We start from the raw sequence: 26710 nt of genomic DNA, 5'->3' as shown, positions 1-26710 counted from the left end.
ACCAGAGTAAAAAGGAGTGAGTGGGGAAAACGTTTCCCACTCAGGAGAATTAGCAAAAAATCCAGGTGTCCAGGAAAACAGGGCTGGGGTATTACAGAGAGTGGAGATTTCACAAAGAAAGAAATCTACCCTAATAAATACAATCTGGTATTAGCAACGATAGCCGTCACTCATTAAGGCTGGAGTGCACAACATACGGCCCGTGGGCCATATGTGGCCTGCTCTATTGTGCTTTGCGGCCCCCTGTGGGAAGGACTTTCAAAATGAAGTGCGGGCCACTTCAAGGAAGGGAAAGCAAAGCGGGCTGTACTTCATTACAAAGTCTTTATAGCCTGAGACATTGCTGGCAGCGGTGTCCCTAGAGGAGGGTTAATTGCCCCCTCACCACCCTCCCCCCCGCACCCACTTTGACTGCTTTGCCTCCTAATTGATGGCCTGCATCCCCTTCCGGCAAATAATTCTTTCAAGGAGCCATAAGGGTGCTCCTTTGCCCAGCCGTCATTCAGGCGTTGGCAAGGCCCTATTTGCACAACCTGTGTTCGTTCTTCTGGCCTGAAGGGGACACCACCGGAAGCAATGGGCCATGAATATCACTGCGGTGGGAGCCATCACTGATAAAATCAGGCTACTTACATGGTGGGCACACTATTGTTTTCCAAATATGCAGTTTACACTGGTCTAGGAAAGGAACACGACATTTCCAAACTGAAACATGCTTCTTGAACTTAGATTCATTTGTTTTCTTTGAAATGTGTTTGTTTTGTCTCACTGCCATACAAATACCCTGTAATTGTTGTCACTTCCTTTGTGTTTTTTCACACTTTGTATTTCTAAAGCTGGTGTATGCTTGTCCAACTGCTTAATTACAAATAAATGCTTCTATTGTACTAACAGCAGTTATAGGGAAATTAAACTGTGGGCCCATGGGTGCGAACATTTGATTTCCACGATCTTGGTAGAAATTCCCCCACCCTGGCCCGGAAAATTAGGAAGCTGCCAGCCCAACACATCCCCTGGCCGAACACATTTTCTAGCACTTGCAAAAAGCATAAGATTTGCAGCCAGTTTTAACATCTTAGCAACAGTCACTCAACCTGGTGAGCTACACTGGTAGCCTTCTACTGTAGAGCATGTCTTTGAGTCCATTAATGTGTTCAAAATCACTATTACCAACAGTCCAGTTTGTGTACATGACTTCAAAGTCAACAGTATTTAATCTCCAGCCACACTGACCCTTGTTAGGCAGAAACCTGTGCAGTTCCCTCTGGGACCATGCAAAAGATTTAAGACTACAGGTGTTTGGCAGTGAACCCACTTGGTAGCAGTCTGTACCACACAGATTCACTTGGTAGCTGTGGCTGAGCAGTCAGACTTCCCTCAAGAAGAGTTAGGCAGTATTCACAATAGGTCAAGAGAACACAATAGAACGAGTAAACACTGACCAGGGCTTGGTGTAAAAGAGATATAATAATTTATTTAAAAACCACATCTAGAAGAACACACAGGCACTAATAGTAAGCAATTCAAAAACACGGTCACTAAAAGATACACACTCCCTTAAAAGAATATTAGACAAGTCTTAAGTAAAGCCCCACTTATTTTCAGGCAGCGACGAGCGCTTAACGTAGATGGCACTCTAATAGTTTGTTTTTAAAAGGGAGAGAAAAGCAGAGAACAAGTTGAAACAGATCCCCAACACTTTTACAAGAACATAACAAGGGAGGAAGGCAAAGTAAAACCGTGAAGTTAGAGTTCAATAGGCCGGATCCACTTTCAGAGGATCGAACGAAATGTGTCCAAGGTCACACGGTTGCAGTGCACAAAAGTCTTGTAACGGTTCAAAAAGGAGTTGGACCAAAGAAAGGGACCAGTTAGAGGGTCAAGGCGGCCAGCCCAGTCCAGAAGGTTAAGGAGTTATTATTACCTTGTTGCAATCTTTAGAAAGGGAGGCCTGGCGGACACGGTACCTTAAAGTGGTGAGAACACTCCAGCGGGGGCAGTTGTTCCTGGCAGCGGATGCAAGTTGGTGCTTCGTCCGGGGGAAGAGAGGATCTCGTCGGGGTGAAAGACAGGAGTCTGTTGCGCTGCCAGGGAAGAAACCAGCCGCGGAGTTTCTCAGGTACAAGGAGCGGTCCGTTGATTCGCGGTTCAGTGGTGAGTGGCTATCTGGCCGCCGGGGTGCTTGGCATGGGCAGTTCGACCACAAACCGGTCTGGGGTGCGAAGAAGGAAGGTAAAACTGGTTGTGCCCACCAGTCAGGGGAAGAAGCCTCTCCAGCCGGGAGATCTTCTCTGTCGTCGGGAAGTGGTGAGACGGTTCCGCAGGGCTCCACCGGTGGTGTCGTCGTGGTAGGTCGGCTCAGCTTCTCCCTCGTCGGATTCTCAGGTCCTGTGGTGACTTCTGAAGTTCCAGTCCCCAAAGCCCTACTTTTATGCAGCATACCCCCATTCACTCAGCCTAGCTATCAATCAAACATGCTAAGTGGTGAGCCGGCCGGCTCACCACTTGGGCCAATCACACAAGAGTGCGACTTGAGTTACCAAGGTAACTCAGTCCAGGGTGCCTAAACCTCCTCCCACACCCCCTGTGGTACCCAGACAGAGTGGCGCCACTTTTGGAGGATTCTGTGGAGAAGCCCGCCAAAAAGTGGAACAAAGGGCTGGACTTGGGTTGGAGTCACAGAAGAGAACACAAACACCATTTTAGAATCGAGTCCTGGCAAAAACTACCAACCGGCGAATTAATATTAAATAAATAAACCAGCAGTATGTTCGAGGCTATGAGAATTAAATAATTAAAGTTGGTAGCCTCGAACAATGGGAAAATCCCATAGGGAAATATTTGCGGTCGAATATAAAAAGTAGTTTCCACTGCCACCAGCCAAAACTCGATCAGGGGGCACGGAGACGTGCCCCCTCGACTAACAGACCCAGGGGCAATCGAATTGCCCCGACCAGTACGTCCACAATATGATGGTTTGTACTGGTTTCTGTTAATAATTTGGGACTAGTAAAGCCAATGGTGACTTTACATGCCCTGGGAGACAGTAGTCAGTCCCAGGGTATGGAGTCTATGGTGGGGTGTCACTATGACATCCCTGTGTTACTGCACGGAGGGTGCTGTGTAACACATATCGTAAAAACACATGAGACCCTATGGAGTAAAGGACCCCATAGCCCATAAAACACATTAACAGTCAAAAGAACACCATAAATCATGTCCAAGAGTGGGAGAAAGAGTCTCACTCTTGGCAGGAGAAAAAAACAAACTCCAGAAATCCAGCAAAGCTGCTGGGGGACTCACTAGGTTAGGAAATTCAGCCCAAAGAGAGAATTCTCCCTAACAACCATGTGCATACATTCTTTGACGGCATGCCAGTCGCAGCTTCGCCATAATGGGCAAGGTTGCACTGACCCATGGGCACCCTCGCACATAATGGAGGAGCCAGCCCATTGTAAACACTGAGCTCTCACTCATCTGCTTTATGCGGCTGAGGGATTGCTCCTCAGCTGGCGAGAACGGTCAAAGGGAAACGCAGTTTCCGTTTGACAGTTCTGTTCCTCAGCCTTGCCTATCCAATGAGCCATGCAAAACATGTTTTGCTTCCCCAACCTTGCATGGCCCATTGGGGATGCTGGCTGAGGAACTGCATGTTTGAATGTGCGAGGGAGGTGCACTTTACTGTGTCGTGTGCATGCTGCTGGGGTGCCAGGGAGTGTCTCTGCTCACACAGTAGATGAAATATTCAAGCTCAGTAATAACTCGTTTTTCCTCTGGGTTTAGTACACAATTTTACCAACATCAGTGATGTGTAAAGCATATCAATAAGTAGTATAGCAAACAGACTATTTCAGTTATATATTTTTTCCATGGCCTGTACACACCACCTGTGTATGCTGCTTCGGAGCAAAGTATTGGAAAGAGAACATTAATTAATTGCCCTGGGGACAAAGCGATGTTGACAGTAGGTATTCTTTTGTGGCAATACTTCTGAATGCAGAGATGCTTCGTGGTGGCGTGTGGGGGATGCAAATTCAAAGGTTTTTGCCTAAATGTGATGATGTTCTATGATGCTGGTGGCCTCCCAGTCTGCCCATACTGCAATTTGGTAAATTGCAAAGGGTTGGAGGCTGCATTCTCTTCTAAGATCCAGGGGAAAAGCTTCCTCATGCAGTCATTAATATTGGCAGATGACTCGTCAGCCATATCTTCACAGCTTTTTTTCACCTTCAGGACAGCTAGTTTTGTTAGGTTGTTACTGCTGGAGGTGCAGGGATGATTTTGTTCTCACACTATGGATAACATGTTGAAGCCCAGGGGCAAATCGGCTTTTCTTCTGGCTTGGTATTCATGTGGACGAACACCTGCGCTGGGAAGTATGTTAATAAGCACTAAAAAAACTTGATTGGTTAATATAGAATTGAATGCACAAATAGCAATAAAGACAAGAAGTACACCTCATGATGCCTGTTTGTTCCCCCACATGCTTATTAAAAATCTCTGGGGGGGCGCGGGTTGTAAATTCACCACATGCTCCTCCCGGCTACCCCACGCAAACAATCCGGCCCCCTGTAGACAGCTTGCAGGGTACATTCGGCCCTCCGGCAAAAACTAGTTGTGCACCCCTGCTTTAAGGCAAGCAGAATCTGACTGTATATAGCAACATCTTTATTCACCACCCCTTTCTCCTCACTTAGGAACACTGACTGACTGTTGGACTCTGTGCTTAGATAACACAGGGGTTCCCTGTAGGAAAACTCTTGTTACATTGGCTGTTTCCCAATGTAATAAATCAGAGCAGTCAACACAGCCAGTAGAGCAAGGTGGCTCACACAGAGAAACATGGTACTTTTGAAAGCACACTAACCCTGAGGGACAGGGTCTTGGGTGTACCTTGAGTTTTTACCCTGCCTTTGATTTTAAAAAGACAAAAGGAAAAATCATGTAACAAGGTAAGGAAAGATTTAAAAAAATAACCAGTGCCTTACGCCAGAGGTTTTGGATGTCTTGCACTGTACATTGTGAAAAACGTGTTCACAATCCATCTGACTGAAAACCTTTGAATGTTCCTTAATCACTTTAGTAAATGTGTTTCACCACTTCTGGAAGGGGGATAGCTGCCCCGCTCAGATCATAAGATGCAGCTAGGGATCTCTTCCCCTTCATCACTAAACTAATAAACCTGTCTTTCTCCAATAACTTGGTCCCTAGTAATCTGAAACAATCCTGGGTCCTACCACTACTAAAAAAAACACTCTCGACCCTGACATACCCACGAACTACAGACCCATTACCACCGTCCCATTCTTACTAAAAGATTTTGATAGAGTGGCCTATTTACAAATCCAGGATTACCTCGAGACAAATCATTTTACTAGGAACTCGCCAATTTGGCTTTCAACCACAAAATGGGACAGAAACGGCCCTTGTTGACCTCAAATGCCTGATAGACGAACTCAAAGATAAAGGTAAGGCTGCCATCCTTCTTCTCCTCCACCTCTCCGCTGCCTTTGACCTGGTCGACCACAAAATCCTGTGCAACCATCTGTCATCGGCAGCACACTTCTCCCACTCTGCGGTCACATGGATCCAATCCTTCCTGGACAATAGGACTATGCGGGTCTTCTCACCCCTAGCAGCGGCTGACCCTATCCCTATTACCTGCGGTGTCCCACAAGGATCTTGTGTCTCACCTACTTTGCACAATATATTTACAAAGCCCCTATTCGACAAGCTGGACAATCTGGGTGTCACCTACACAAACTACGCAGATGACACCCAGATACTCCTCACTCTATCCGGTAACTACAACGTGGACGCCAAATGGATCAATGAAGTCTTCTCCATCATTCAGGCATGGATGGCCACACATGGGCTCTGCCTGAATGATGATAAGACTGAACTGCTTCTGGTCGGCTCACCTAACACCATCCGTAAACTCTGTCCCGGTTACACCAGCTTTACCATCGATGGCAACACCATACCCATCGCCAAAAGTGTAAAAACCCTCGGTTTCCATTTAGACATGAATACCAACCTAGCCAAACAAGTTAATATGACTGTCTCAGCCACTGCCTATACTGGTAAATTAATTAGGGCCTGCAGACCATTGATCTCCCCCAACAACTGCCTTACTTTAGCCAGAGCACTCATTCAATCCAAACTGGACTACTGTAATAGCCTCTATGTAGGTGCCAATAAAACAGTAATCAATAAATTGCAAGTCTTACAAAATAACACACTGTGCAGCCCTAAATCTTCCCAGAAGAGAACATATCTCCACCACAAGAATTGCTTGTAAATGGCTCTCCATCCAACAAAAAATAGATTTAGAAACCATATGCCTTACATACAAAGCTCTTAACCACTTAGCCCTGCCCTATCACACTAACAAATTCACATTAAGACAGAACACTAGAACCACTAGATCGTCTAACACACTACAACTGATGGTGCCCAAATACTCCCTCAAAAGAGCTGGTGGATCCAGCTTCCCAGTTCTGGCCTCACAACTCTGGAACACCATTCCACTGGATATCAAATCCACACCCACCTTCCAACCCTTCAGAACTAAGGTCATTACCTGGTTACTCAACAAATAACCAACCATGTATGTATGCATACCCAATGCTCAAATGTTTCTTATTGTGTTTTCCTATCGCAATCTATGCACTAACTGCCTTCTTGTCAACCTTTATATGCCACATTATTGTTGTACTATTGCTCCCTATTGTTGCCTGTAACTTGATGCTCAAAGCGCACATATACCCCTGGGTCAAGAGCGCTATATAAATAAACAAACAAACAACTGAAGTTTGCAATTAGAGACCCACCACATCACTTATTCATGCTATTACTGTTTTAGGTTCGATCATCAGATGTGTCTTGGTCCGATACAAGACGGACACTCAGAAAAGATCACCGGTGGGAATCTGGATCTGCCCTAGACAGAGAAGAAAAAGAAAAGCTTTTTACGGAACACATTGAAGCACTTACCAAAAAGAAAAGGGAACACTTTAGGCAACTCCTGGATGAAACTTCAGCGGTATAATTATTGCTCTAACTTTTAACCTGTCAATTTCATGCTTAAACTTGCTTTACCATAGCCTATTCTTGGTTCAATTTACACCTTGTTGTATTATGTTGTGCTTGTACTTGTGTGTTCATATTGTGCACATTTAATGTCTTACCTTTGTTGTACACTACTTAAGCACATGCTAGATAAATATTGGAACAGTTTTTCACCACAAAGTGTCTTCCCTTTTTAAAAATATGTATATTTACTCCAGCTAAAATGTAAGCTATTGGAATATTACTTTGCAGATTACTCTGACGTCCTCTTGGAAGGAGGTGAAAAAGATAATCAAAGAAGATCCCCGGTGTATTAAATATTCCTCCAGTGACCGGGTAAGAGACTTTCCTTTTCTCTCCACTCTGCTTTGAACAATGAAGATCCCTAAAGCATACAGTACAGTAAGCTCTGACGGGCAGTATATTTTAACTGTATTGAGTTTACTCAGTGGCAGCATAGTATAAAAATTATTCCCAGAAATCCTTTGGAAATTTGCAATTGTGACCTTTCATAACATAACCTTTAGCACCAGTTCCTATCCAGTACATGTTATGTCCTCTTGTTAGGGAGAATTCTCAAAAATGTGCTAATTCCCTGCTACCTTGGTGCCCCCCAGCTCTTTTGCTGGACTTTAGGACTTTTAAGTTATATCCTGGAGAGAGTGAGACCTTTTTCCCACTCTCGCATGCATTTTTTATTTGATTTGAACACTGTCTCTTTTGGTTTTGGAGTCTGACAACCTCCATAGGCAACATCTTTTTACATTGTGACACACAGCACCTTCAGTGCAGTGGCACAGTGAAGTCTCTCAGATTTCCCAAAGGTTTAAATACCTTTTCTTGGTTAAACTACTGTTTCCAAGAGCAGTGAATTGAAATTGACTTAACTTACATTGTGTAACTTTCTAGACCCAGCACACACTATCTTACAATAGGGTGCTGGAGGGGTTACTTAGTATTCTTTGTCTAATTTCTCATGTAACATTTTTATGTTACCCTTTCTACAATTAATGTCTGGTGGCATTGGTTTACTTTTTCCTACCATTGTGTGTTTCTACCGCGGACTGCAATTGCAGATGCAGTAAAGCACCCATGGGTGCCCATTTTGTCAAAATGGCCCGGTCTTCGCCATTTCTTGTTGTAAAGGTCCTTCTTGAGATTTACTCTGTGTGCCAAACCAGGCTTGGTCCCTTTGTTGGTTTTGTCTTTGGCGGGTGTCACTTCTGAAGCCCGCCTCTGGCTCCAGCGTGTCTGGCGGGCAGGAAGTGAGGGAGGAGCCCGAAACTCCATGTGCTCAATCCCCTTGGTTACAGGAATGCACCCAAAGGTGATTGGCTGTCTGTCCTTGGAGGACAGCCACCCTGCTGTGTGAGTGACTGCTAGGCTGTGAATGAATGGGAGAGACTTGCATAAAAGGCAAGGTCTTTTGCAAGGAAGGCTGAGTTGACCACTGGACAAAGGAATCCGAAGAACTTGGAAGAGAAGCTTGCTGCAACTCCTGCACCGTTGGTTTTCCCGGTGAAGCCCTGCTGCAGTGTTGAAGCTCTGAATTCGCCTCGTCTACAGAATCCCTGCAAAGGATGACTTCTCCCCTTGGGTTGGTGGGACCAATCGACCCCAAGACAAACTCGGATGAAATCCTCTCGTAGCTGGCTGTAATTCCATTGCTGCTGCAGGAACCGAGTGCCAGGGAGAGGAACAGAATCAATTGTATCGTTTTTTAAGTTGGACCCGAGCTCCAGGAAGATCCTCGAGACTCCCTCGAAGCAGGACTAACAAAGGCTGAGCCACCTGAACAGAGTGCTGTACCCCAGAAGCTAGGAAAGCCCACAAGGTATCCGAGAACTGCAGTGGTGCTATTCGCGAGAAGCTGAAACTGCGAAGGTCCGATGATCTGAACTTTGCCCATTGCTGCCGCTGACCTGCAAATCGTAGTGCAGGAGTCCCCAGATGTCCTTCCTCTGGTACCTACAACTGAGGCCCACGAACAACAGGATCTGCCATACTACAACAGGAACAGAAGCCAGCTGGAACCAATTTCTTAAGACTGAAGGTACTGTGAACTAAGGAGTACTTACCTCTTGCTCTGTAGTTTGCTTGCTCTCAGTTGTCTTGCATTTACTGCCTTTTGTAGAGTTGCTTGCAACTCTGCCTTTCACAAGCTTCCCTGCGTGTTGCCCAACAGTAATTTCTTTTTCAACAAAACTCTCTATAACATTGTGCAATACTTTGTTACTTACCTTCAAGAAGAACCTCAGCTCCCCTAGACTTTGCTCAATTGACATTGGCTGTCCTGGCTCCCTGATGGACTCTTCTAACCTCTGACTTTGTGATTTAATCTGTCCCTCCAAAGAGTCATGCATTCTTTACTTTTATAGCTGGGAAAGGGTTAATCTACATTGCATTGGGGAGTTCAAACGTGCTTACCTGTTTGAGAAACTTGTTAACCATTGTTTCTTCCTTTAACCTTTTCCTTTTGACACCAAACTCTCTATTGCTCTAGATTAACCAGTGATAATAAAAAATAAATAAAATAAATATATCAATGTCCACAGTGTCCTAGTTATTGAAGTCGCCTCAGGGTGTAGGAAGTGTCTGTCTGCCATTCCAAAAAGGATCTACTGATTTATTCAAACTGAGAGTGTGTATGTTTGAAGTATATTTAGTGTTACATATTTGCTCCCTTCTAAAGAAGGCTTATTCAAACTGTTAAATTAATTAATACATGGTTTAATCAAGAAACCTTGAGTATAAGTGTTGTTCGTATACTTGTCACTGTGAAACTGTTGGAAACCTACAGCTCACATTTACCCCTCTTGAGATAAGCCTGGCTGCTCAGTCACTCCACCAACTTGTGTAGTACAGACTTATACCAAAGGTTGGGTTACTATTTGCAAGAGGACAAGGCTGGTGCAGTTTACCATGGGGCAACAACCTCCAACTCTCCAATTCTTCCCACTATCCGCTCCCACAGCTGACAGCAGCATTAATCTAGGATTTGAATTAGCCTTGAGATGGAGCCTACCTTGCTGTGCAAGCAACTGACCCCCAGTGATACCAGACTAAATTCTAGTCTTCAGTACTCCACAGAAACCTTCTTAGCCAATCTCAATACTCGTTTCTAGAAGTAAACCTCTAATCTATCAAGCCATCTTAGTTCTGTCATTACTAACGCCTCCATGCTATATAATACCATTGGGGCAGAAGCTTTGCTGGTATAAAATAAGAATCCCCTCTAATGAATAACCAGCAGTTTGACGAGCAAACGTCTCTATCATATTTGCCAGTTTATGGCCCTTAATCGTTTTGGCCTCTAATATATTTATATGTCGGACTCTGACTTATATCAAGGCCCAAGTAAAGGTACTTGCTAACATACGTTAGGTTACCCAAGCTCATGGAGAACCTGGGGCGATTTATCTTCTTAGCAGAAACTAACATAATCTTCGTTTTAGACATATTGATTGTCAATTCGTATTTTGCTGCAAATCAACTAACACTTTGAACATGTTCTTTATTCAACTAAACATTTGGTTAAATATGACCAGGTCGTCTGCATATATCAGATCCGGATGGGCACCCTACCTATTCTCGGGCAGCAACCAGTTTCTTCAGCAAAAGCACAGGTAGGTCCCCCATGTAAAGGTTATACAACAGGGGAGCCAAGACACAACCTTGTTTGACTCCCCTGTTAAGCCAAACCAGGCAGTAGTCAGTCCTGCATCATTCATTCTTACTCGTCCCGTTGTGCCACCATGTAGACTCCTCAAGAGATCTAGCAGCCAACTTGGGAAGCCCAAGCCTGCCAATTTTGGCCATAATTTAAAGTGGCTTACCCAATCAAAGGCTGCTTGAAAGTCAACAAAAATAATATTGAACCTGTGTACCCAAAACAGGGCCCTTTAAGACGAGGCAGCAATACTTTGAGATAGATGGGGATGCAGAATGTACTCTAACATCAATAATCAGACTGACTCAGGAAGTTGGCAAAGTAAGTCCGTTTTAATTGCAATTGTCTAAAACGGGGAGTACAACAGACCTCAACGAATATACACTAGATCTTCTCACTCAGCGAGTTTCATAAATACAACAGTTATTGTAAAAACTTGTCATGATTGACGTCAATCTTTGTGGAAAACTACAAAAATCTACTTGGGAAAATGATAGGCTTCGAGGGAAGAGCTAGGTACTTGTTCGGGAAAGTGATTGGGTCTATAACATCAGGTGGGGCAACTAAGCCCTCCTCCAGTGAAAGTCACTACAAACGTCATCAAATACACAACGTCCCATTAGTTATACAAACTATAGGGCTCCCTGTTGTGTCCCTCTATAATTGGTTGGCACCCTTGTATCCCTCTGTAATATTCCACACACGCTAGCGGCACGCAGGCTGGTACCCAGATGCTGGTGGGCTGGTCATAACCATAGCTTCCCACCTAATTAGCCTGCCATCTATAATCATTCTTGCCGTCTGCCAGTCAATTAGGCCTTTGAACATTGGCCTTGGAAATGTTCTCTGTGCCTGAGAATAGAAAGGAGTATACGCATACTTTGTCTCTTGGTTTCGATACAGCTCGTCCCAGTATCTATTTCAATCGACCACGTGACTGCAGACCACCATGTTTCAGAGTCTTTCTGTATTTAAAATACTATTAAATGATGAACCTCTGATGTCTTCAATGTCCTTGCTCCTCACCTCAGACACGAGTTTGTTCTTTTCACACGTTCTGTAGCTACTGCTTGAACATCGAGGCTCACAGTGGCCTTGACTTCCTGATGAGGGGGCAGCCAAGCCTTACTTGAATTCACGTCTGTCATTTAAGTTTTGGTTTCTAACTGCACCATATAGAAAAAGCCTTTCTGTTCACTGGGCCAAGCTCTGCTAAAGTGCGTTATGGAATAATCCATAGTCCGTACATTCCTTTGCATATATGTTTTGGTGCATCGCTGCAATCTATTCACTACGTAGCTAGCTTCATGATTACTTTTTCTGCTTGCGTTTATTGCATCTGTACGCGTGTAAAATGACTTTGCATTTTCTTCATTGTTTCTGTATCATGAGCATCTTCATCTCGAGCACGAAATGTTGCTCATCTCCAACACCTCCTCCTTAGATCTTTATCGAATGTTTGTTCTCTCGCCTCTACAGCTCTTCTGGGTCCGTCAGTCCTGCTTCATATGACGTCAACAGTCTTCTCTTTTGCTCATTTTTAACACTTCCTCTGGGATTTCATTCAAATGGCCATCATTTTGTTGTGAATGCATATATGGCTTCCTTAATGGGTACCTTACTTCCATGACTCTTTGCAATATAGGTACCTAAACTGGTACTGCTCTTGTCTCACTCTCTGGCTCCCAACATATAGGTAAAAAGGAGCAGTGCTTGAGATGGGGGTACTTGGCTCCTTCTCTACAATATACAATGCGTGGGCACCCCTAAAAGCTGCTGCCCGAATCAATATATCCAGCTCTCTCAGATTATGTGAAGTAGAGCAGCCTGATCGAAAACCTGTTCGTGTCAAAGGGAGCAGCTCACTTTCCTCCGCCCATGCCTGCCGGTGACTCAAAACCAAAGAGGAAAATACTTTGCCCGTTACATCCAAGAGGGACAGCAACCTGTAATTTGTTGGGGACAGTTGATCTCCCCTCTTATAAATGGGTAGGAGGATCGACTGTCGGAACGAATCCGGGATATACTGCTCCACACACTCTACTAAACAGTACACACTGAAGTTGTGCCCACCAATTCGGGTCCTTCTTTAATACTATATTGGCCAAGCCGTTAGGGCAAGGGGCTCTAGATCGCTTCAGGTTCTCAATGATATTCTCGAGGATCTCTATGGAGTTTCAACGGCCAACCGTGTACACAATATGCTACCCTTATGTCGGTATCTTTCTTAGCTGCTCTATCTCCCAGGTGGAGTAGCCTGTCCTTTTCGTGTATGGGATTAAGTGATTTTCTCAATCTGTCCCCATTAGCATGAGATAAGATCTGCAGATGGTACTCTTTTCACTACGTAGGGTGCCGAACGGTATGGATTTCTGGATTGTATGATAACCTTGCCAAGTAACTGTACACCACGGGTATCGCGGTATAGCACACATTAGTAACCTTAAATAATACTTTCTGACAATGTTTCACTTTTCTTAACAGACTTACAACACAAACGAGAAGTTGCCTTTATATACATTTGTTTTAGTAGAATTGACAAAAGTATGCGCTTAGTCTTTTAGGACTGTTTATTGGGAGCACCAAACTCCCTTCTTCATTTAATTAGTGCACTTTGGCCGCACTGAGTGCATAGCGAACACTGACTACATATCGCCAGCAAAAAGAAGCCCTTTGCCCATGCTGAACAAATGTATCGGTGGGGGTATAGGAAGGCAGGAACTTGAACACCATCTATTGAAGTAGAACCCCAGTGCCCCCAAATCTTTGGGGGCCTGTTAATCTTTTAAAGAAATCTCATATTGTTTAAGTGGTCATTTAGGGTTTCTGCTCCATAACTACGATGTTTTTCTTTGTTCGGAAATGCAGAGGACAGTTAACGTCCCTTGATAATCTACACACCACAAGATCAAGGCACAGGTTGAGGCTGTGTCACTTCAAATGTATATGTGGTGGCTGTTAGGGAGAATTCTCAGAAATGTGCTAATTCCCTTCTACCTTAGAGACCCCCAGCACTTTTTGCTGGACTTAAGGACTTTTAATCTCTAACCTGGAAATAGTGAGAACTTTTTCCCACTCTCGTATTTTTCTGTGATTTGCACTCAGTGTTTCTTTTGACTTTGGAGTCTGACAAACTCCATATTTATTTATTTTATTTATTTATTACATTTATATAGCGCGCAGGCAGCCCAACGGCATTGTGGCACTGTTACTTGTAAGGGAACTTAGTTACAGGTACAGGTACAGGTACAGTGAGGCGGGATCCTGTGTTAAGCAATAGGGAGGATCAATCAACAGGGTACATCATACACCATAGTACATCATACATGTTAGACAATAAAGTTTAAACATGAGAGGTTGGGTAGGTGAACAAGGTAGTTTTCATGGCTTTGCGGAAAGCAGTCAGTGAGGGTTCAGCTCGCAGAGAGGTGGGAAGGGTGTTCCAATGTAGTGAAGCAAGGTAGGGGAAGCTGGAGCCACCTGCTCTAGCTCTTTTCACCCTGGGCACGGAGAGCATATTGGCATAGGCATCATCTTTACATTTGTGACACACAGCACCTTCAGTGCAGTGACACAGAGAGGTCTCTTAGATTTCCCAAAGGTTTAAATACCTTCTTTTGGTGAAACTACTGTTTCCAAGAGCAGTGAAGTGAAAATTACTTTACTTACATTTTGTACCTTTCTAGACCCACCACACACTATCTTACAATAGGGTTCTGGAGGAGTTATAGTATCCCTTTTGCCTAGTTTCTCATGTAACATTTTATGTTACCCTTTCTACAATTAATGGCTGGTGGTGGTGGTTTACGTTTTATTAACATTCTATGTTATTACTGCAGGCTGCAATTGCAGCTGCAGTAAGACCCCCAGGGGTGCCCATTTCATCAAAATGGCCCCAGTCTTTTTTTCTCAATTTCATGTTGGAAAGGTCCTTCTTGAGATTTACTCTGCGTGCCAAACCAGGTTTGATCCCTTTATTCGTTTTGTCTTTGGCGAGTTTCACTGCTGAAGCCCGCCTCTGGCATGTCTGGCAGGGGCAGGAAGTGCGGGGGGTGCGCGAAACTCCCTGTGCTTAATCCCCTTGGTTACAGGAATTCACCCAAAGTTGATTGGCCGGCAGGCTGTCCTCAGACGACAGCCACCCTGCTGGGTGAGTGATAGTGAGGCTGCGTATGAATGGAAGAAACCTACCTAATAGTCGAGGCTTTTTGGCTTGGAAGACCGAGTCGACCACTGGACGAAGGTCTCCGAAGAAGAACTTGGAAAAGATGCCTCCTGCAACTCCTGGACCGTTGGTTTGCCCGGTGAAGCCCTGCTGCTGTTCTGCTCCTGCTGCTATGCTGAGTCCCTGAATTCTCCTAGACTTGAGAAGCCGTGCAATGGACTACTTCTCCCCTTGGGTTGGTGGGACCAATCAACCCCAAAGTGAACTTATCTGGACATACTCTCGGAGCTGGCTGTACTTCCATTGCTGCTGCAGGAACCGATTGCCAGGGAGAGGAACACCATATAGAGTGCATCGCTTGAAGCAGGACTGACCAAGCCTGAGCCACCTCAACAGAGTGCTGGACCCCAAATGTGAGGAAAGTCCATTAAGGTATCCGAGAACCCGCGGTGGTGCTATTTGCGAGAGACGCGAGGAGCGGAAACCGCAAAGTGCCGCTGATCTGAAGTTTTCCCATTGCTGCCGCTGACTTTCCATTAGTAGTGCGGGAGTCCCCAGACCTCTTCCCCAACGACTGAGGCCCAGGAACACTGGATCTGCAGACCTACGCAGAAACCGAAGTGCTGCTCAAACCAGTTTTCTTCTAACCAAACATGCTGTACAACTAAGGGGACTTATCTCTTGTGGTGTAGCCTTGCTAGCTCTCAATTGATACTTGTCTTAGTTACCCTTGCGGAGTTGCTAGCAGCTTTGCCCCTTCACAAGCCTCCCAGTGACTTCCTTTCTATAAACTTTTCTAAAAACATTGTGCACGACTTTTACTTGCCTGCAAGAAGATCTTCAGCTCCCCAAGTCTTTGCTCAACTAACATTGGCTGTCCTGGCTCCCCGAGAGACTCTTCTTACCTCTGACTTTGTGCTTTTGCCTTTCCTCCTGGAAAGGGTTAATTTACTTTGCATTGGAGCGTTCGAAAAGTACTTAAAAGTTTATGAATTATTTGTTAACCTTTGTTTTATTCTCATATCTAACCTTTTGCACCAAACTCAGTATTGCTCTAAATGTACCAGTGATAAATCAATGTCCACAGTGTCCTAGTGATTTAAGTCACCTGAGGGTATCGGAATTGTCTGTGTGCCATCCCCAATGGGTATCATCTGATTAGAGAAACTAAGAGTGTGTTTTAAAGTATATTTTAAGGTTTTACATATTTGGCTCCCTTCCAATGAAGGCTTATTCAACTGACAAATTAATAATTGTTTTATCAAGAAACCTTGTGTATATGTGTTTATTTGAATAACTGTCATTGTGAAACCCTGTGTTACAACCTTACAGCTCACATTGACTCCTCTTGAGATAAGCCTGGCTGCTCAGTCACTCTACCAACTTGTGTAGTTCACGCTTATACCAAAGGTTGGGTTTACTACTGCCAAGAGGACAAGGCTGGTGCAGTCTCCCACAAGGTACTGCATACAATCTTGCCTAACAGTGGGCAAATCTAAATCGCTCCAAAAGGTGATCAATAATCACGGCCCATTTTTACCCTGCTTTCAGCTAGTGGGTGTGGTCGGGAAGGGATACATTTGGGGATTATTCTAATTCAGTGATAAAACCAGGGACTTTCAACCATTGTAGTATGCATTAGAAAACACATTCTCCATTATGATCTGTTACAATCTAAAATGTAATGTATATAATCGATAATAATTTACAAACCACACAGATGCCTCAAATAACCTAAGTCCTTTACTTATGTTGCACTGAATGAACTAATTCCTTCTCATTCCTTAAAATGTATTGATTTTGTGATCAAGTATGTGCTCAAGAATACAAAATTACACCACCTGAAATTGAGTGTATCCAAAATACATATTAACATATGCAGGCTGCTTTTTCCAGCTGTAGTGAATGGGGCTCCCCAAATAACATTTTGAAATGAGCAACCATGCATCTTCAACCAGATCTGCAGATACCCAAAGCAAAACAGCTGGTAAATGGATATTTCCTGGTAATCACTCTGTCATTTCAAAAGTGGGACCAGTGAAAGTGTGAACACGTACAAACATTTTAAATCTTTGGTGCATGCTCAATCACCCCCTCAGCCCCTGTGAAAACTGGGACATACTCCATTTACTAAAATGGTTCGGGACCTCGTGGACTCGCATACTTCTCTTTTTCAATCGGTCTGCATGCCACAAAAGTAGGCTGCAGGCTTGGCAGCATTGCAGAAATTTAAAAGAAATGCAGACTGTTGCCAGGTAAAAGGAACACATAACATAGCTCATGATCGCTTATAAAGAAGCCTTTTTCAGTACGATTTTATTGATTCAGTATTCCTAATGCGCCAATACAGCAAATGGTGTTCCATTGGACTTTTCTGATGGGTGTAAACTGGTAACATGCAGGTCTGAGCCCCCCATACCTTCATGCACATCGAGTCCACTCCAATGTAGACATGAAGGCTAGTTGGGCGACAAAGGTGAAGAACTATCCTTGGGTTTGTCAACCATAGGCTTCTAATCTATATGCAGCACTTTACTCTGCAATGTTCACGCTCCAAACCGTGACAAGACTCACGCACAGCATTTACCCATACAAAGCAGCTTGACTCGCAGACCACCACTCGAGGGCTTTTGCACACAAATGCTTTTGCAAAGTGTGCTGGAGGACAGGAGCTAGTGTGTTCTTTTGTGGAGTGTTCAAAGGGCCTCGACCAAATTGATACCTTTATGATCCTGCTGGCAGGGTGGCTGAAACGGGCCCGCCTGCTCGTCTTTCTCAAATAACGTTTTGTTTTGTTTCACTAAGCTACAAACGAAAAATAAAATGGAAAAAAAGATAGCTTTTTTTACCCACTCCGGCTCTGAACATGATGATTTGCGATCCCCTGAGCCTCGGCCAACAACCCTTTCCGCATTGCACATGGGAGGCTTTTTTTGACACGCAAAACATGTTTATTTCTGTATGGGAGATAAAAGCACATTTATTACATTAGAGGGTCCAAGCAATGCAGCTGTGGCACGAGGTTCCAATTAAATTTTTCACTGGATCATCGTGCTGACTGCAGCTTTGCGTCTTTGACACCAGCTTATCTGTTTTGCTGAGTGGCAGTGCCAGCTTACTCGAAGGTGCCAGGCAGCTGCAGACAATTTAAACAAAATAATAATGTGGTCAGAACTTCCACTGTCTGCGTGTGCAGCCCTGCACAAATCTGCTTTGCTGCCTTGACTCCGTCTCCCACGTGTTTGTTTCAGCGAACTGAAGCCACTGCAAACAAACAAAACTGTGCTTTGATGCTGAACACAACACAGTAAACTGGTATGGTCAAGGTTATTGTTATTGAATGAGGAGGTTCACTGTAATTATTCCGGTGTACCGTTAAACCCCTAGCGCCAATCATACATTGCCAGTGGCTGTTAAATGCCATCCGTGGGGGCCCAAGACAAGGCCATGACCGCTAGTCCGCTTTCGTCCCCAGGGAAGCAACGGGAGAAACTGGAGAAGGCCAAATAGGACAAGGTGTCCGACCTGCCCATGAAGGCCCAGGTGTTCCAGGCCAAAATGCCCTCATCCATCGAGATGGTTGCTGCTGCCCTCTCAAAGGCAAAAGGGGCTGACCTGGTATAGGGTGCCCCGGTGGTGGCCAGAGTGACTATTCCACACAGGCGGGAGGCTTCATCCAAGCCGGTAGAAAAGACTCCACAGAAGAGGATGCTGGAACTTAGCCCAAGACCGACCCCATAGGACCCGAAGAAGGGGACGGCGGGGGAAGAACTTTAGGTCTGACATTTCTTCGTCCAACTAGGAGATCCTTTCCGTCCACACCATCCGGTAGGAGGGTGGTGACGATGACAATGGGAACGTCGAGGAGGCGTCCGCCGGAGGCGATGATTACAATGTAGACTGTGATGACATGGGCGTGGGCCCAGCTACCCTGTTTGACAGGTGCCTCCTATAGAGACCTGTCGCAGGATATCCTCTTGACCCTCCACATTCTGGTGTCGGACATTCAGAAGAGGATGCCGACGGCACCACCAGCGGTGACCCTGTTGACACCAGTGCAACCACCGGCGAAGAGGAGGAGACAACCTGCACCTCCATTCAACCGTTGTTGCCCTCCTCGCTAGGATGACTGGGACACGACGACGACGGACACAAACGACTGCAAGATTTCACTGCTGTTGAGGGCTAGTTCACTGGACGAAGTGGGATTCTTCCATTCCTTGATCGCCCGTGCGTCAGAGCTTTTCAAGCTCACTTCAGAAGAGGAGGGCTTCCTGTACCAGCACCAGGAAGCAAAAAGGAAGACCATCCTGTCTCTACCACTCCAGGACGACGTCTGGGATGAGGGGCTTGTGCTGCTGTGGAACCCTGTCTCACCCCCAGTGAAGAGAGACCGACTTGGAAAGAAATACTGGGTGCCGGAGTCTGCGCCCAAGTTTCTGCGGTCTAAACCATCGCTGGACTCGGTGGTCTCAGCAGCCACCAGTAAAAAGTCGTCGAATTCCTAGTCTTCTTAATCTGCACCTCCAGACAACGAGAGGAAAAAATTGGATTCCATGGGTAGACAGGTCACCCATCTGCGATGGCGGCCAATGCTTTAGCGATCATTGCCAGATACGACTGGGAGCTTTGGTACAAGATGGCTCCACTCCTGGATTTCCTCCCTGATGAGAAATGGGTCGAGGCTTTGGAGATCCTGCAGGAAGGTGAGATGGCGTCCTACCACGCCATCACGGTGGCCCTGGACATTGCCGACACAGGTTTCAGCCAGATGGAAAACAGGGTTTGCCTTTGTCGTCGTGGCTCAAGGCCACCAACTTTAGACAAGAGGTCCAGACAAGGGATGTGGACATGCCGTTCAATGGAGAAAACCTTTTCAGGAAGGCGGTCAATGAATCCCTTCAGGCCATCAAGACCGACAGAGACGGCCCATGCCTTGGGCACTCTGCAACACCACTGGCTGTCCTTTCGTTCATCAGGAGTGAAGTCTTGCAGGTCTTTGAAGGGTTTCGGCGGTGGCTCATCCTCTTACCGCCAACCCTCCCGTTTCACAACCCAGGAAGCCAATAGGGGTCGCTCCAAGTCTTTCGGCGGTGGCTGTCCTCATCAAGGCTCTCGGGGTAGTGTGCCGGCCTCCAAGACGTCGAGCCCCCACCCCTGCAGCCCGGTGGGAGGCCGGCTGGCAAACTTAGTAAGCGTGTGGGAGACCATCTCCGCCGATCGATGGGTGCTGGACGCTCTCGCCCACAGACACACTTTGGAATTTCAGCGGAAGTCTCTGCGAATACCACCATTGGCAAGACAGGAACACATTTCTCAGCTGCTGCTGAAAGTTCGGCCATGTTAAGAAAAGGGGTGATTGAGCCGGTTCCAAAGCAACTATGAGGCTCTGGTGTTTCTCAATTTACTTTCTCGTAAGAAAGAAGACTGGTGGCTGGAGGCCCATTCTCGACCTACGATGACTCATGTACATACAGTCCCAGAAGTTCAGGATGGTCATGCTGCAGCACGTTCTAGGCCAGCTGGTTGATGGCGACTTCGTCGTCGTTGGATCTAGAGGATGCGTACTTCCATACCCCATACACGAAAAGCATTGAAAGTTCCTGCGCTTCTTTGTACAAGGGAAGCATTACCAGTTCAAGGCTCTCCCCTTCGGACTGAAGTCAGCGCCCAGAGTCTTCAAGTGCCTGGCTCCGGTGGCGGCCCAACTCTAACTACAGGGTATTCCTGTGTATCCTTACCTAGACAACTGGCTCATCCGGGCCAAGTCAAGGGACATTGCCGTCGATCACACGGCAAAGACTGTCCGGACCTGGGGTTCTCAGTGAATTATGCAAAGTTCTGCTTGACGCCATCGCAGGACGTTCTGTTCCTGGGATCCAGGCTAGACACTGTGTCCTGCCTGGCATCTCCGTCGGAGGAGAGGATAGCTTCCCTCTTGGGCAAGTTGCAACGGCTGTTAGCATGGAAGATTACCACGGTGAGGACCATCAAGTCGCTGCTCGGCATGATGTCATGCATATACCTGATCCGGTTCTACAGATTACGGATGAGCCCGCTGCAGGAATTCCTGGACGCCCGTTGGGTCCAGGTTTCTGGATGCTTCCAGGACAGATTCACGCTCGACGAGGAGTTTGAGTGATAAAGTGGTGGGTCGTGCGCTCCAACATCTCCAGAGGCACGCACTTCCAGATTCCCCCCCGTACCTGGAGACTGTCACGACGGACGCTTCCCTGGAAGGATGGGGAGCCAACACTGGACATTTTCACGCCAGTGGCGTGTGGCTGCCGGAGAAGACGCTACACATCAACCTACTGAAACTACGGGCAGTGTTTTGGGCCTTGAGGTCGTTTCTTCACAGACAATACCACCACAATGTTTTACATCCAGAAGCAGGGGGGCAGAAGATCCCCAGCGCTCTCCAAAGAGGCGCAGGACTTGTGGCACTGGGCCGTCGCCCAGGGGATGTTCCTCATTCCGTTTCACCTAGCAGGAGTAAAGAACACCGTCACTGACTTGCTCAGCAGGGAGCTGCGCTCTTGCCACGAGTGGGAGCTTCGGCAGGATCAAGTGGACAACCTTTCCCTTAAATGGGGCAGTCCCCAGATCGATCTGTTTCGACGGCGATGAACACCAAGTGCCGGAGGTTCACCAGCAGGTTCCCCCAGCCAGGGAGCATGGGGGACGCATTCTCCTTCCCTTGGGAATGCCTGTTTCTATACGCGTTCCCTCTGTTGCCACTACTACTTCGAGTCATCAGTCAACTCAGACGGTACCGGTGCAGGATGATCCTTGTCGCACCAGCGTGGCCGAGGCAGATCTGTTACCTGCACCTTCTCAGCATGTCAGCGTCCCCCCAGTCAAGCTGCCAGTGGTCGCTGATCTCCTCGCCGGGGAAGGAGGTGCGATTCTGCACCACGACCCAAGATTGCTGAACCGGAAGGCATGGCTCCTGCAGCATTAGAGTTCGGTGGTTACGAGCTTCCGGCGAAGTGCTACTGACACAAATGGAAGCGTTTTGCAACTTGGTGCTGGTTGCAGGGGATGAACCCTATGAGGGTCACGGCCCCTCAAGTACTTCTGTATTTATTGTCGTTGGCTAAATCGTAACTGGCGCATGACTCCATGAAGGTACATCTGGCGGCTTTCTCCTGCTATACCAGGTCTCCGGGCTGATATTCACTGTGGTCGCACCCTCTATTCAAAGAGTTCATCAAGGGACTGTTACGCTCGTTCTTGCTGGTGAAGGTTCTGGCCCCGGCGTGGGAACTCAACGTTGTGCTGACTAGGCTCATGCGGCCTAATTCGAACCTATGCATTCAGCTCCACTCAATTTTCTGTCGTGGAAGACCGCTTTCCTCATGGCCATCACCTCTGCAGGAAGAGTATGAGATCCAGGCTCTGTCCTGCAAGCGGCCTTACTTGACTTTCCACGAAACGAGGGTGGTGCTGTGCACCCTTCCTTTATGCCCAAGATTCTGTCGGAATTTCATCTCAACGTGTCCTTGGTGTTGCCTGTGTTTTTTCCGACGCCGTCTGACAGGACTTTGGACTCGCTGGATGTGGCTCGAGCGCTGAAGTTTTAAGTGGCCTGCACGAAGACTTTCTGGAAAACCTCTTAACTTTTTGTGAACTTTGGTCCTGTGAACCATGGCAAGGCCCTGTCCAAGGCTTCTATTTCCAGGTGGCTCTCCCACTGCATCACTCATTGTCACTGGTTGGCAAACCGACCGCTTGCTGGCCGTCCGAGAGCCCATTCTACCAGAGCGATCGCTGCGATGACGTTCCTGTCTGGTGTACCCCTGCAGGACATTTGCTACGTGGAGCTGCCACTTTGTGCTACCAAATCTGAAGATGGCTGCCTGAGGAGGGGCTTAAGTAGAGGGCAGTCATTGGCTGAGGGCAGTATGACCCAGAGCTCAGCGATTGGTTTATAGGAGAAAGAAAGTTTAGAAACAAAAGTTTTTTTCTTTTAACGATGATTCCCAGCCTGACTGGGAATATTCATGAGCATGTGAATACATGCCAGACCCATGCTGGAAAACAGTTCCAGTTCCTTCTCCTATTTTCCACCCGAATATTCCCGGACATTCATCTCCACGTCCCTTTTGATAATTTTTCCCGCACTCCCAACCGGCTCACATAAAACACTACCGCTCCCACAATTGCCCTTGTTTATTTGAGGATCCCAGCTATTCCCTTTTGCCCCACAAACTCTGCCAATCCCGACCCTCTGGTTATTCTTTCCCGAAAACCCAGTCTACATGGACTAAACACTACCGTTCTCATAATCGCACCTGTTCCTTTCGCGATAACAATCCCGGTCATTCCTATCTATCAATCTCACCCTTCTAAGTTTATCAAACCCCCTGGTAAAAAAAGCTATAATTCCATATGACACTCTTTTCTAATACTACTGCACAGGACAATCCGACACTCCAACCCTCCCCTTCCAGACATGAACACTGTTTTACTCCATGGAAGACAACAGACTTATAATAAAACTGTTTACCTGACATGTTCCGACACAAGGGTCAGGCAGAGTCAGGCAATTGACTAGAGTGTCACACGCACCTGACGGCCCTTTCCCCACAGGGATAAAGGGTGGCACAAGAGAGCACAGGACGAGCAAGGCAGACAGCACGACGAGACAGCTATCCAGGCCCGGGAGTTCAAGAGGAGGAGAAAGGCGGCGAATGTCGAGAGGCTGACGAGGAGAGACACGACCTTGCCCTTTTCGGCACAGACCTGCAAAACCTCTGCAGAGGGAATCGTAAGACCAAGGACAATCGCCCAAGTGTGATGCCACCTATGTCAACGGTACATAGAGCGCCTCGATGTTGATGAGCGGGAGCGAGGGAAACTCCTGCTACCATGGTACCGCCTTGACTCCCGTTATGACGAAAGCCAAGCGGTACATGACAGCCGGTGAGTCGAGAGGAGAACTGATAAGAGCCGGGCTGTGGTGAATGATAGTCACAAAGTGGCAAGTTCATCTAAGTTCAAAGAACTGTAAAAGTGTTAAGGGGAGACCAGCTGCAGAGGGAACCGGCACCATGTGGGTGCTAGCTCGAGACTATGGTCGATCCCCGTCTGAGTGAAACTACAGATACTAGAAGGCATTAGGAGAGCCATCAAGATAGGTCAAAGTGGTCATACAGGAGGTCAAGCAAAATCCCTGTACATTCGAAAGCCTTTGATCTAAGAACTGTAGAGGAAGTGAATCCCGCCTAGTGAGAAAGCAAGGGAAGTGAATCCCGCAATCCTAGAAAGTGAAGTGAATGTCAAGTTGGCAAGAGAAGGGTCTGCGCCCGGAAGAGGGGGACCCAGGGGTTAAGCCATCACCCGAGAAATACGTAGAACAGAACTTTGTGTAGATTTGTTGAAACCATAGTGAACCCTTTGGAGGGAGGCCAACAGTAAGGAGGGATCTGAGCCCGAACGAGGGAGATCCAGGGGTGAAGCCATCACCCAAAGTCCATTAAGTGAAGAAACTGTTATTGACTTACGGCATACAAGTTGTGAAGCGTCAGCTCCCGGAAGAGGGGGACCCAGGGGTGAAGAATCCTCACCCTAAGTGAAACCAGGAAGCAAACTTTCATTTTGTTGAACAAACTTTTGTTTTTGTAATTTGAATATGTCCGGTCCTCAAAGGCAAGAGACTTTCAAGTGAAACGAGATTTGGCCATCAACGACCCTGAGAACTGGAACAGAACTATTGACTCGTGCTGGGAAAGCTTGAGTGTGTGCTGTGCTCCAAGATCCCACTTTACCCCATGCTCAAAACGTGGGGAAGGGAGTCCCAAGCTACCGCATCCCGACATATTAATTGTGAACACTTCTTTCCTTTCTTGAAAACTATCACACACCCTTTTTGTATTAGTTGTAAAGTTTGGCAATAGGTTTCTTAGTATAGGCCCTTTTTATGTGACACAATGCCACTAGGACTGCCTTATTTTCATTTGATGGTCAACGCTGGCTCCCATCTTAGATTTAGGTTTAGATTAGGCGTTTTTCTAACCTGCATACAGTTTAATAAACACCCTTGAACTGTGTTCATTTGTGTCTGTCTTTACTGTTGCCACCAGGAGTTCCTTACACATGCCTCGGAGACCAGGGAGATCAGTACAGCCAAGACCAGTACTATGATAATGATGACACTTGTTATCCAGTCGCCTGACCACCAGGATCAGCCTGTGGTGGACTCGCCTGTAGACAATCGGCTACAGCATAACGAGCTGCTGCTAAAGGCTCCCCAACATTTCAATATTGACACCCAGGTGGACAAGGACCTTGTGGAGGACATTCTTGGTCCAAAAAACAAAATGGGAAACTGATTACCCCTCTCTCCGCCTTAATAGCTCTCACTGGTGAACACTTTCTCAAAACACCTTTTACAATTTGGGGTGATTTTTCATATATCGCCGCCACAAGACACACATAAGATCATAGAAAAATAATTATTTATAGCTTTACATGTATGATTAAAACAAACCAACACAATGTGGATACATAATAAACTTTAACAAAACACATTAATATTTTAACACAAATGGAGTGGTAGCAAGGCTGTTATGTTATTGTACTGTCCTAATATAATGAGAACAACTCCTTAGTATTTTTCTATAGAATGAGGTGGGGACTAAATTGAGTTTGAGATAGTTGTGTCAAACCACATAACATACCAACTTCTTTCAAAGAGTAATATCGATTAATCTCTAAAAAACAACAATAAGCAAGAAACACAAACAAAACTGACTCAGAGTGGTTAGTTGTATAGATAGTCGACATGTTTCGGCCTAAAGATTTGCATTCGATATTCTCTCCATCTTCTCACAATTGATTGAAAGGCCTTCCTCAGGACAGGATCATTTCTTAAAATGGTGCATTTGTCTTGACTACCCCTCTGGTGCAAGTGCGCAATCACACTACAAAAAAACAATAAAATACATTCTGATGCTTGTTAATCTGCTTAGAATCACATGCTATGCAAATGGTCCGACATCCAGTGATAACCGTGGAGTATTGCATCTTGTCTTTCGGGGGACCGAAAGGGGACGTCGGCATAGGTGTGTCTGAAACACTATCCCTATCGTGACGTGTGTAGTACCCAAAATCCCTCACGCGCCGAGGTCCCTCTGATTGTTTTTTTCCGCCCAGATAACTGGTCGCCCTATAGTGGAGCTCTTCATGAGACATTATTTATCTTACCGAATTGTCGGTTTAATCCCCGTTAAGTCACTTCGCCTATCAAGAATATCTTCGACGACTACGGGGGAATCGTCTACGGCTGTGGGTTCCGGCGCCTAAGATCCGGCTTTCGGACCTCCACGTGGTCGGGCCTTCTGGCCAGCCTACACAGTAGGGAGAATGGGTTTGGGGTTTGCCATACTGCTATGATGTCTTTCCTCTTTTCCACTTCTTTCCTTTTCGGTCTGGTCACCCTTCCCTTCTGCTATGGAAAGGACTCCATTTAGATTCTGCCCTGTGTGTAGGGTCAGATATCCGTGGAAAGCAGAGCACACGTCGTGTAACGCTTGTCTCCCCCAGAGCACTAAAGCGGTGTTCGGCGTGTAAACTCCTAAACCTAAAACCCTTAAGGAGCGCCGGATGAAGCGGTGGGCCGCGTACATTATGTCACGCGTGGAGCCTCCCTCCCCTGCCGCGACACCCGCCGAAAGTGACGGAGGTACATCGGATAACCAAACGTCCAACACGGACATTATAGACCTTGAGGCAGACTGTTCTAGAGCCGCCACGCCCGTCCCCGACCCTTCCAGGCTCGACTCCGGTCCTGCTACAGG

The 26710-nt window shown here is 46.4% G+C and overlaps 1 protein-coding gene across 2 annotated transcripts in view; it reads left to right on the top strand.

Annotated features, from left to right (window-relative positions):
- TCERG1 (transcription elongation regulator 1) overlaps positions 1-26710 on the top strand; it is a 1289229-nt gene that overhangs the window by 1202770 nt on the left and 59749 nt on the right. For both annotated transcript variants that reach the window (XM_069652440.1, XM_069652439.1), the window contains 2 exons: positions 6866-7045; positions 7324-7407. In XM_069652440.1, coding sequence (XP_069508541.1) covers positions 6866-7045; positions 7324-7407 — 264 coding nt within the window. The remainder of the gene's footprint in view (positions 1-6865; positions 7046-7323; positions 7408-26710) is intronic.

Source organism: Ambystoma mexicanum, chromosome 3p (genome assembly GCF_040938575.1).
Source record: "Ambystoma mexicanum isolate Mex_15411 chromosome 3p, UKY_AmexF1_1, whole genome shotgun sequence".
Taxonomy (NCBI): domain Eukaryota; kingdom Metazoa; phylum Chordata; class Amphibia; order Caudata; family Ambystomatidae; genus Ambystoma; species Ambystoma mexicanum.
Note: the sequence above shows the minus strand (reverse complement) of the source record. Positions and strands in the feature narration are given on the sequence as shown.